Source organism: Erinaceus europaeus, chromosome X (assembly GCF_950295315.1).
Source record: "Erinaceus europaeus chromosome X, mEriEur2.1, whole genome shotgun sequence".
NCBI classification, from domain to species: Eukaryota; Metazoa; Chordata; class Mammalia; order Eulipotyphla; family Erinaceidae; genus Erinaceus; species Erinaceus europaeus.
In genome coordinates this window covers 115,297,917-115,310,808 of record NC_080185.1, presented here as the reverse complement: position 1 = coordinate 115,310,808, position 12,892 = coordinate 115,297,917, and the positions used below count along the sequence as shown (strand labels likewise).

Genomic DNA, 12,892 nt, shown 5'->3' with positions numbered 1-12,892 from the left:
TAGAACAGAACTAGAAAGACTTCAAAAGATTATCAAGGGGTGACATTAATGTTGATGCTGTCAGAAGAGATTAGGAGATATATCTTACTTTCTTTTGTGTAGTTTAGTTGAGTAGATAGAGTGACTGAGGCAAGTGAAATAGGGGGTAGGAGAGGAGGGTGTTTAGGCCTAAGTTAGAAATATTTGACTAGAAAATGTATGGTGCCTTCTTTAGGCCATTCTACTAGACTGCCAAGCTTATGAAGTCTAAGTCTAATCATAGAGGACTATTAAACACTTTTTTTCCTCCAGGGTTATTGCTGGGGCTTGGTGCCTGCACCACGAATCCACTGCTCCTGGAGGCTGTTTTTCCCCTTTTGTTGGCCTTGTTGTTTTATCATTATGATGGTTATTATTATTGTTGTTATTGATGTCATTGTTGTTGGATAGGACAGAGAGAAATTGAGAGAGGAGGGGAAGACAGAGAGTGGAGAGAAAGATAGACACCTGCAGACCAGCTTCACCACCCGTGAAGTTACCCCCTGCAGGTGGAGACCTGGGGGTTTGAACCAGGACCCTTATGCTGGTCCTTGCGCTTCGCGCTATTTGTGCTTAACTCGCTGTGCTACCACCCGGCACCCTATTAAACACTTTTACTTTGAGGTATATAGTTGTCCCAGACTTACAGATACATGTATACATGTACCCAACCCCCTAGGCCCCAGCCTATATCTAGAATGAGTAATCTGTTAGGGAGTGTGCCATCTGAACTGGAACGAGATAATCCCATGTGTTAGGAAAGGTCTTACCAGATTATTGGAGTTGGAAGACTGACATCTCAAGCTTGACATGTCTGGATATTATCCAAAACACAAAGGTAGTGGCAACATGGCATGGTCGATTTAGTTGAGGGCTAGGAGACTTCTTAAAGGGAAGCCTCAGGGCTCCATTCAAAGGGAGTTTATAGGCTAGAAAAGTGCAAGAACTATTTACACCTAATTTTGAAACTCATAACCTTCTGGTCAACAAATCCCAAGGCAACCCAGATTCAAGACAAGGGAGAGATGCTACAGATTGAAGAGAAAAATGACAACGTCACCATAGAGGGTTTAGAGGGATGAAAGGAAATTCTGTGTGCATGTGTGTCAACAGTTGACCATTGGCATTCCTAGCCCATGCTCCACAGATGGTAGGGGCCGAACTGCAAAAACCAATAGCAACAATACCACTATACTTTTACCCACTCACTCTGAATGCCATAATATAATATGATGAAGTTGATTCAGGGAGTCATTTAAGGGGAGATACTTAAGTCATGGTTTGGGACCAGTTTGATATGAAATGGTTTGTTTTATTTGGAAGAGAATGGTATACAATGTTCAGTGCTTGTTATTAATCCTGTGATTTTCTTTTTAAATAGCGGCTACCATCTTGAGTAAAGTAAATCTGTCTGTGAACCCTTGTGATAATTTCTTCCGTTTTGCTTGTGATGGCTGGATAAACAGTAATCCGATACCTGAAGATATGCCAAGTTATGGAGTTTATCCTTGGTTGAGACATAATGTCGACCTCAAGTTGAAGGGTAAGTTTCTACGGGGGTTTGGTGATGCACTCTACAGAGGGCAATGTTTGTCAGGAAAACCATAGCTTTGAACTTGAAGCACAGCTGCTTATTTTTTTTTAGCTATGCTAAATTCATTTCTAAGGTTTTTAAAGGGAAGAAGGAACATTGTGGATTTTCAGTCTCCCATGTTTCAACACAAGCCTAGACTAGGTTGTTACTGCTGAAGGGTGAATAGCATTTTATTGAGTTTGAGAGCAAAAGAATAGTTAGTGGAAATTGTTATATTAGCATACCTATTTGTTGCGTTCAGAGCAGACTTCACCACTTGCTTACTGTGTCCTAGATTTCCATGGTTTACAAAATGTACTTAACACTTCATCGTCTTTGAACGTCACTTTTGAGAACTCTGGATGACCTTGTGCTTGTCATATTGTTCCTGTTAACTTCTAAATTGGCTCTGGGGAAGCTGCCTTTTCACTCTTGGCCTCCAGTAATGACAAGTTCACACACACACACACACACACACACACACACACACACACACACACTCCCTCTCTCTCTCTCTCTCTCTCTCCCTCTCTCTCTCTCTCCTCCCTCTCCCCCTTAAAAGGTGAAAGTGTCCTCAATTTACAGTCTTCTGTTTGCTTCTTTTAAAATTTTTTATAGATTATCTTTATTTATTTATTGGATAGAGACAGCCAGAAACCGAGAGGGAAGGGGGTGATGGAGAGGGAGGGAGAGAGACAGAGAAACACCTGCAGAGCTGCTTCACCACTCCTGAAGCCTCCCCCACCCCACAAGTGGGGACCGGGAGCTTGAACCTGAGTCCTAATGCATTGTAACATGTGTGTTCCAACTAGGTGCACCACTACCCGGCCCCTTTTGTTTGCTTCTGATTTAATTTTCATTCTGAGCTGCTGGAGAAAAGCACTTGAAGGGGTTCAGACAGTAGCACAGCGGGTTAAGCGCACGTGGCTTGAAGTGCAAGGACCAGCATGAGGATGCTGGTTCGAGCCCCTGGCTCCCCACCTGTAGGGGGGTTCGCCTCACAGGTGGTGAAGCAGGTCTGCAGGTGTCTGTCTTTCTCTCCCCCTCTCTGTCTCCCCTCCTCTCTCAATTTCTCTCTGTCCTGTCCAACATCAACAGCAATGATAACAACAATAATAATAACAGCGATAAACAAGGGCAGCAAAAGGGAAAAAATAGCCTCCAGGAGCAGTGGATTTATAGTGCAGGCACCGAGCCCCAGTGATAACCCTAGAGGCAAAAAAAAAAAAAAAAAAAAGAGAAGAAGAAGAAAATCACTTGAAGAGGTAAATGTGAAGACTTCCAGGTCAATGAAGATATCTATTTTGAAAAAGCAAAAAATATGTATATAATATATATTTTTCTTTTTGATAGCTGAGTTATGCCACCTAGAAAGAATTTCTGAAAAAAAAAGATTTTCTGAAAAGTTAAAAGATTAAACATTTTCCTTATATATCTCAATTTTACCTACTTTTTTTTTTAAATTGCCATCAGAGTTATCACTGTTGCTCATCCTGCATGATAAATCTACTTACTGCTCCTGGTGGCCATTTTCCTTTTTGGTTGTTGTTATTTGATAGACAAATAGAGAGTGGAGAGGGAAATAGAGAGGGAGAGATGAAGAGAGATACCCGCAGACCTGCTTCACTGCTTGAGCAGAGGCTCATACCTGGTCCTTATGTGTGCTTCAATGAGTGCGCTGCTACCCAGCCCTCCTACCTAGATTTATGTTATGCTAATTACATATGTTTCAGGCTTCTTTTTTAAAGTTACAGACAGAAAGGTAGAGAGAGAATGAAAGAGACATAGCACTGAAGCCTCTTCAATATGGTGAGGGCCAGGTTTGAACCTGTGTGACATGTGATAAAGTAGCCCACTATCCAGGGGGGCTATTTCAGCAGCCCTGCATCAGTTTCTGTATATAGTATCACAAGTGACTGGACTGGCTACATACACCATGGTATACAAACTATTCATGGCAAGGAAAAAATGTGACTACATTTTACAGCTAGATAGAAATCATATGGACTTAAATTGTCTACTAGGAGGCCCGCACTAAATCTTTGTAAATTATGAAAGTGAATTTGCAGGCGGGGCATTACATAATGGTTATGTGAAAAGGTTTTCATGCCTGAGGCTTCAGTTTCCCAGGTTCTATCTCCCACACCACCATAAACCAGAGCTGAGCAAAGCTCTGGTGTCTCTCTGTGTTTTTCTCTCTGTATCTTTCTCTCTCATTAAAAATAAAACAAATATATTTTAAAAATTCAAAAAAAGAAAGTGAGCTGGCAATACTGTTAGGGTTTCCCCCTAATTCACCTGCTGAGAGAGAGCCCCACATAGCAGGCCCTGGAGGAATGCTTTTACTAGTGCTTGTTTCCCTACTGGTTATTTACTCACGTTGGTCAGTCACCTACCATTCTTGTCCATTTCTCATTTCCCTTCTCTCTGATTTTCTACCTTCTTAGAAGACAGATTCATCCACACATTGCATACAACTGTTTCAGAAAGATCACTGAAAGATAAGAATGACACGAGTTTCCAGATATATGTTCCTTTTTACCTTACATAGCCAAAAAAGTTTAATCTTCAGAGTATGAAGTAGTTTATAGTAATTGAAGGAACTTCCTAAGGCTGTCTTAATTAAAAAAATTAAAGTCAATATTACCATACTTTGTTTTGAGGAGGACGCTGTACATGGGCTCTTTCAAAATTCACAGAAATAAGAGTAAATTGTTGAGAAGTAGCCCGGGAGATTTTTGTCTGCTTGCTTCTTTTAAAATGTTTCTTCCAAGCTCAGTTCAGAAAATACAAGAAAGCTGTGAGTCGGGCGGTAGCTCAGCTGGTTAAGCGCAGGTGGTGCTAAGCACAAGGACTGGCGTGAGGATCCCGGTTCAAGCCCCCGGCTCCCCACCTGCAGGGGAGTCACTTCACAAGCAGTGAAGCAGGTCTGCAGGTGTCTGTCTTTCTCTCCCCCTCTCTGTCTTCCCTTCCTCTCTCCATTTCTTTCTGTCCTATCCAAGAACAACAACAACAACATCAATAATAACTACAACAATAACACAACAAGGGAAACAAAAGGAAATAAAGAAAAAAATACAAGAAAGCAAAATTAACATGCAAAAAATAAGAAGAAACTTGGTTATAAATTCTCCCCTAGAAACAACTGTTTACGAAGCAATTGGGTACATATCTTTCTGGGCTGTTCTTCATGTCCGTGTACTTATGCAGAACCTCATATCCATTCATTAAAATATAGTCAACATTATGCATAGTTCTTTACAGTCTGCTTTCAAAAATGTCTTGCTCATAATGTAGCTTGTCAGCACATGTCTGTTCTTATTATAAATAACCCTGTGACAAATGTCCATGTCTACACATCATTATTTCTTTATCTGAATATGTCCTTAGCATGAACTCCCAGAATTGCAGTTATGTTGAAAGCATTAGCAATTTCGGTTAGATATGCATGTAGCCAAATCACCCCTTGGAAAGTTATTCTTAGATCTCCATGTAGTTTTTCTTGTTGTTTAAAAAGGTAACCTTTCCCTATCGACTGTTATTTCTGGTATAAAGGTCAGCAAACTCTGGCTTGTGGGTCAAGTGCAGTCTGTTTTATAAATAAAGTTTCATTAGAAGACAGTCGCATGCATTCAGTTAGATCTCGTCAAAGGGATTTTTTTTCCTTCACCACAATGGCAGAGATAAGTAGTTGCTGCAGAGACCATATGGCCTGCAAAGCCCAAGATAATTTACTTACTTTCTTTTTTGAATTTTTAAGTTATATTTATTTATTTGAGAGACGGTCAGAAATTGAGAGGGAAGGGGGAGATAAGAGAGACAGAGAGACACTTGCAGCCTTGCTTCATCACTTGTGAAGCTTTCCCTCTGCAGGTGGGAACTGAGGGCTTGAATCTGGGTCCTTGTGCATTGTAACATGTGCACTCAACCAGGTGCGCCACCACATGGTTCCCTACCACCTGGTCCCCTAAAATAATTTACTTTCTGACCCACATGGATAAAGTTGTTAACCTTTGATGTCTGACATAAAGGTATATCTATCTTGAATCAGTTTAGAAGCATCTTATTAATTAATAGATTTTTGGTGGCTGCTTTGGTATGTTCTGTACAGAATGCCATGATATGAAGAAATAATTGTCATGTCTCAACCTTTCCTTTTACTACTGGATTGTTAGAAAAGTCATGACATTATTTTATCTGTGTTTTTCTATGCAAAAAAAGTCGTGACTTTTCCAGTAACCCAATATATTGGCGAGAACCTTGAACAGTGTTGCATGATAGCACTGGTAAAGGCCTGAGTCTCTTCTTTCTAGCGTGGATGGTAGTGCCTCCAGTATTTATGCCCCTCTTGCATATTTTGTCTTTGTTTCTAATTGATATTCTTTATTGTGTTCTACTGTTCTGTTACTCCTAGTTTGCAAAAGCCATTGCTCAAGAAAGAATGTCTCTCCTGTTTATCAAGAAACTCAGATGGCGCATCTCTTTTAACTCCTATAGATTTTCTAATATTGAACTAAACTTACAATCTTGAAATAAAGCCTGTCTATGAATATATGGTTATTTTAAGATGTTGAATAAGAATTTTATGAACCGAGTAAGCTAGTGCTGTATTTTGTATGTTGTGTTTGTATTCATGATTCACATTGGTCCTTGGATCTTGGTGTGGTAGGTTTGTCAAACTCAATTTTTCAAGCTTTGTTGATCTCACGAAACAAAATGGGAGGCTTCACACAACCAAAAAAATTCCAGGTTCTTCTGTGACAAGGGCTCTTTTGGTGCTGGGAGATGGTGGAGCAGAGGGTCTCTTCTTAAATTAGCATCATCTTAGTACCAAGTGCATGTGTTTGTGGGAGCTGGGCAGTGGTCCACGTGGTTGAGCACACGTAGTACTAAATGTAAGGACCAAATGTATGTGTTTGCTGTTGCATTTTATTTTTATTTATTTATTTTTAATATTTACTTATTTATTTATTCTATTTTGTTGCCCTTGTTGTTTTATTGTTGTAGTTACTATTGCTGTTGTTATTGATGTCATCGTTGGATAGGACAGAAAGAAAATGGAGAGAGGAGGGGAAGAAAGAGAGGGGGAGAGAAAGACAGACACCTGCAGACCTGCTTCACTGCTTGTGAAGCCACTCCCCTGCAGGTGGGGAACCAGGGGCTCGAACTGGGATTCTTAAGCCGGTCCTGGCGCCTGGCACCACATGTGCTTAACCTGTTGCGCTACCGCCCAACCCCCCCATTTTTATTTTTATTTTTCCCCCTTTTGTTGCCCTTGTTGTTGTAGCCTCGTTGTGGTTATTATTATTATTGCCATTGTTGATGTTGTTCGTTGTTGGATAGGACAGAGAGAAATGGAGAGAGGAGGGGAAGACGGGGGAGAGAAAGATAGACACCTGCAGACCTGCTTCACCACCTGTGAAGCGACTCCCCTGCAGGTGGGGAGCCGGGGGCTCGAACCGGGATCCTTACGCTGGTCCTTGCGCTTAACCCACTGCGCCACCGCCTGACCCTCCCTCCATTTTTTAATTTTTATAGTTAATTTATTTGATTTGCCACCGAGGTTATCATGTGACTTGGTATCTGCTCAACTTCATTGTTTTTGGTGGTCATTTTCTTGACAGAAGATGAGAGACACAAAGAGATAGAGGGTGGAAGAGAGCCACATTAGGGGAAACACCTGCAACACTGCTTCACTGCTTGTGAAGCTTCCCCCCTGTAGGTGGGAACTAGGGGCTTGAACCTGGGCCCTCATGCACCATAGTGAGTGCACTCTGCTGGGTGAGCCAGCACCTGGCCCCACGAAATGTATGTGTCTGGACTATACAATATGCACATGTTCTTTTTAAAAATATTTTTTCATTACTGTGGGCTTACAACATTGTTTCAAGTATTTAGTGTTGTGATTCTACAGAATCTGTAAACACTGCATCAAGATCGACCACCAGAAGTTGAGTTTCTTTCACCAACAAGCACTTGCCCTTCTGTTTTTACTTACCATCAGCCCTCTTCCCCTCTAGTAACTGTCAGTGTTTTATTTTATTTTTGTATTGGGGGGATTTACAGTAAATACAGTTGTTGGCATATGTGTAAAATGTCTCAGTTTTCTGTAAAACACTCACCCCAGCCCAAGTTCTCGTCCACCATCATGCACCAGGACCAGGACCAGAACTCCCCCAGACCCCCGAGGTCCTTTGGTGTAGTACACCAAACTCGGTCCAACTTCTGCTTTGTTTCTGCTTCTGTTCTTATTTCTCAACTTCTGTCTATTCATCTTTTATCTAAGAGTTTGCTTTTGTTTTGTTCCTTTTCTCTGTTTCTTTATATTTCACAGACGTGTGAAGTCGTACATTGCTTCTCTTTCTCTGTCTGACTTATAAAATATGCATTCCCTCTTCAAACTTTTAAATTTCAAGATAAATTCAAACTTTTTGAAAAGCTGACAAGGTAATACCAGAAACTTCTACATACCCTTTAGCTTGTAGCTCTGAATGGTGACCATTTTGGTACATTTGCTCGATCTGCAACTGTGTAGTATTGCTTCATTCTCGCCCTCACTCTCTCTATACATAATCTGTATATTCGCACAGTGAAACAGTAAATGTGTAAGTATGGATATACAGATAGATTTATGTTCTTTTGGCTCTGCAAGTATGTTGCACATGTGTAGCTTTCAGTGTACTGAGATCCCCAAATTTCAGATTGATAACAATCTTATTTTTTTAAACAGAAGTTTAAACTCTATCTGTATCACTTTCTATATCCTATTTCTGTGTGTTGTCTGTCTATCCAGCCACCCACTTAATGCAGTCTTACGGTAGACTGACTTTATATGGATAACAAGAAGAAACATACTTCAAATCCCACTACTCAGTGCTAACTTTTTAAATGCTATCCTACATATATGTAGATCTCAGTAGGGAGTGTATAATATACTCTGTGGTCTCATTTTACTTGGCATGGTAATATATTTTCATGTCAGTTAAAACAGACCTGTACCATCATTTGTTGTCACTGCTTTGCGTGGACTTAGTGTGATTTGTTTAATTAGTTCCTGTGTCATCACTTAAAAGGTTGTATCCAGATTACACCTCTCAGAACGTGGCTTTTGAAGTCTAAGAGCTTGATTTTCATCCTTGTTTCTTTTTCATTTATCCTCCATGTCACTTTTGCCCAATTACTTCTCTGACCTAGCTCAATTTCCTTATCTCTCAAATGGAGATAAGAATACCCATTTCATAGGGTTGGTGAAGGCTAAAGGAGGTGACCTATATAAATTACCCAGTCCAATTCCTGGTAGATAGCAGACTCTCAGCAAATATTTGTCCTTTGTACTTCTATTTTGTCTCAAAGACAGTTGAGACCCATGAAGGAATGTCTATCAAATGCTGTAAGTTTTATTCTGGTCTTATCCTTTGTAAATATCATGTGCTTTCAAAAATATTGAATACTGTCTAGATATTTTCCCTCACCCTTGATAAAAGGAGAGAACATCTAAAAATAAAACCCAATACTGCCAATCAAAAGAATACCTTTTTCTTTTGGCTGATAGAGAACACATAGATACGGCTGTCCAATTTGTGAAATAAAATAGATTTGACAGACCTGGCTGATGAAAAATTGCCCTCTACTGAAGTCAGCAACCTGGCTTTGTGAGTTTTTTTTTCTTTTCTTTAAGTGGCATATAAGGGGGGAGTCGGGCTGTAGCGCAGCGGGTTAAGCGCAGGTGGCGCAAAGCACAAGGACCGGCATAAGGATCCCTGTTCGAACCCCGGCTCCCCACCTGCAGGGGAGTCCCTTCACAGGCGGTGAAGCAGGTCTGCAGGTGTCTGTCTTTCTCTCCTCCTCTCTGTCTTCCCCTCCTCTCTCCATTTCTCTCTGTCCTATCCAACGACAACAACAATAATAACTACAACAATAAAAAAAAAAAAAAAACAAGGGCAACAAAAGGGAATAAATTAAATAAATATAAAAAAAAGTGGCATATAAGGCTTAGATTTCAACTTGGAAAATAAAATTATTTCTTGTTCTCTCCAAGAAGCAGAATTTTTTTTAAAGGCTGGGTGTAGTCATGTGTTTGGATGTCCTAGAAATTTCCTTTCTACAAAACTTTCCAAATTTGTCTTCATGTGACCGTGAAAATGACACAGCATGCATTGCTTATGAACGAGCAGATGAACAGTTTGCAAATGAGCACTTGTGCAACATGAGGCAATGAGTGAGACAGAACACTTGTATCACGTAGAAGACTGATGACTTAGGCCGGGCCAGCTCATCTCTATTAGGGGAGAACAATCTATGCCAATATTTTGTAAAGAAATGATATATATTATTATGTTCCAGTGCAGATAGCACCAGCAGAACAGTAAAATGAAGTAGGGTCTGTGCAGTAATGCGCAGAGAAGAATGACTGCGTGTTGAAGATTTGCTGTGAATTTATAAACACGTGATGGCTGAAATTCAGATGGTCTTCATAATTAAATAGCCCCCCCAATCGTGTGTTTCCTCTAAATGACCCTAGCCGAATCATCTTCTGTAGGTGATAGAAAGCTGAAAACTTAACTCCAGCTCCTGTGAAGTTCATATATATATATATATATATATATATATATATATATATATATATATTGTATAATTTTTATTTATAAAATGGAAATATTGACAAGACTATAAGATAAGAGGGGTACATTTCCACACAATTCCCATCCCCAGAACTCCATATCCCATCCCCTCCCTTGATAGCTTCCCTGTTCTTTATACCTCTGGGAGCATGGACCCAGGATCATTATGGGGTACAGAAGGTGGAAGGTCTGAACACGGGCATTGGCAAGTCTATCCATTCTCCCAGCCTCTCTCTCTCTTTCCCTTGTGGGGCAGGAATCTGGTTGTGGTGGAGCTCCAGGACACATGGTGGGATCGTCTGCACAGGGAAGTCAGGTTGGCATCATGGTAGCATCTGGAACCTGATGTCTGAATAAGATATAAAGCGCGATCCCGGTTCGAACCCCGGCTCCCCACCTGCAGGCGAGTCGCTTCACAGGCAGTGAAGCAGATCTGCAGGTGTCTGTCTTTCTCTCCTCCTCTCTGTCTTCCCCTCCTCTCTCCATTTCTCTCTGTCCTATCCAACAATGACGACAACAATAATAACTACAACAATAAAACAACAAGGGCAACAAAAGGGAATAAATAAATAAAATAAATATAAAAAAAACAAATAAAAAAAGATATAAAGCGCGAAGTTCTTTTGATAACTAGGAAAGTTAGATTGCTGAAGACATTTTTCTCCTATCATGATCTTAGTATAATGATGTGTCAAATGGGCTTTGGCATCATTAAATTATTTGTGACAGTCATGATATCAGACTGAAAATGAGCAGTGTGTGTGTGTTTGTGTATGTGTGTGTGTGTGTGTGTGTACATATGTACATACTAAGAAACAACTAGCCATTGTAATGGGTTTTTGATTTCTGGTTGCAAAGTCTTGGTGAGTCTGTTGTATTGTCTAGGCAGGCCCACTAAGAGCTGATTCCTGTTTTTCTTAGCATGAAAGTCCTTTTTCATGTTGCAACACAGGAAACAACAAATTGCCAAATTAGGCATAGACCCCATCAGTCCTGCATGACAAGAGGATCATTGAAGATTTGGGCTCATTTCAAAGACCTTTGAAGTGTAAAATGAAATGATTTTGCTGAAAAATATTTTCTTTCTTTTATTTGAGAGGACAGAGAAAAATTGAGAGGGGAGAGGGAGAGAGAAATAGAGAAACCTGCAGTACTGCTCCACTGCTTGTGAAGCATCCCCTCTACTGGTAGGGCGGGGGGCTTTAACTTGGTAGAGTGTATGCTCTACCAGGCATGCCACTGCCAGTCCCTGAAGTGTGTGTGTGTGTCCACATCTTTCTTAGGTAGCTTTACCATTTTAGCATGGGTGGGAGTGGGGGAACATGGGGTGTGTGAAAGAGGAAAGAAGTCATCAAACTGTAGAAGTTGAGCCTCTTTCTGTAAGAGAACAGTCACTTCAAGTAGAGAAAAAGGTTTCTTCCTGAAGGCTCTATGAAAAGTATGCACGTAGCTTGAGGTGATATATCTTTCTGACTAGCTAAAGGAGGTGACCATGAAGATGGTGCCCTGAACAAATGCTAGAATCTTGGTATTTGGGACACTCAGCATTTTAGATTTTTTCCTCTGTCTCTTTGTGTTGCTTTTTTTAAAAAAATAAATTTTGCCTGCTTCACACATTTGATTTTAAGATCTGCCCTCTCCCCCCTGGGACTTTAATGTCATAAATATTACAAATAAGTTGGGTATGTTTGATAAGAGCCAGATTTTTTTTTTTAATTTTTTTTTTTATTTAAGAAAGGATTAGTGAACAAAAGCATAAGGTAGGAGGGGTACAACTCCACACAATTCCCAACACCCAATCCCCATAACCCACCCCCTCCCCTGATAGCTTTCCCATTCTCTATCCCTCTGGGAGCATGGACCCAGGGTCGTTGAGGGATGCAGAAGGTAGAAGGTCTGGCTTCTGTAATTGCTTCCCCGCTGAACATGGGCGTTGACTGGTCGGTCCATACCCCCAGTCTGCCTCTCTCTTTCCCTAGTAGGGTGTGACTCTGGGGAAGCTGAGCTCCAGGACACATTGGTGGGGTCTTCAATCCAGGGAAGCCTAGCCAGCATCCTGGTGGCATCTGGAACCTGGTGATTGAAAACAGAGTTAACATATGAAGCCAAACAATTTGTTGAGCAATCATGGATCCCAAGCTTGGAATAGTGGAGAGGAAGTGTTAGGGAGGTACTCACTGCAAACTCTAGTGTAGTCCTGCTTTCAGGTATATATTTTGCAGATTTACTCATTTACTTTCATTTTGAGTTGTGTGTGCTTTCTTCTGGGGAAAACCTACTCATTCCACATAGATCGAGGTGCACAGCAGTTTGGCTGTATTAGTCTGTGAACTCCAGACTATTTAGTGAGCATTTGCTTCCCCCTGGTACCAGTTGCTTTCAGTCACAAAGTGGCTTTAACATTAAAGAAATGCTGCTTCACTTAACCAAAGTGTCTAGAAGTAATGGGGACTTCCAGTAAGGGTCAACGCACCAATTGGAACCATGCCATGAGGGATCACCTTTCTTTCTTCTTTTATTTACTCTGGCAAACATTGCCTTGTGCTTCTTTCTTATGCTGTTAGGTCATCAGCATATTGCCAGTGGCAACCAGAATTTATGCTTCTTCATTTACATCCAACAGGATACAGAAATGCAGAGATTAATAAAGCCTCCAAGGCCACCTTCATGGGAATTAAAG

General features: G+C 40.8%; 1 protein-coding gene across 1 annotated transcript in view; it reads left to right on the top strand.

Moving 5' to 3' along the window:
• The window catches only part of PHEX (phosphate regulating endopeptidase X-linked), a 256,270-nt gene that overhangs the window by 16,601 nt on the left and 226,777 nt on the right, over positions 1 to 12,892 (top strand). Inside the window, exon 3 of the mRNA XM_060183651.1 lies at positions 1,400 to 1,561. Coding sequence (XP_060039634.1) covers positions 1,400 to 1,561 — 162 coding nt within the window. The remainder of the gene's footprint in view (positions 1 to 1,399; positions 1,562 to 12,892) is intronic.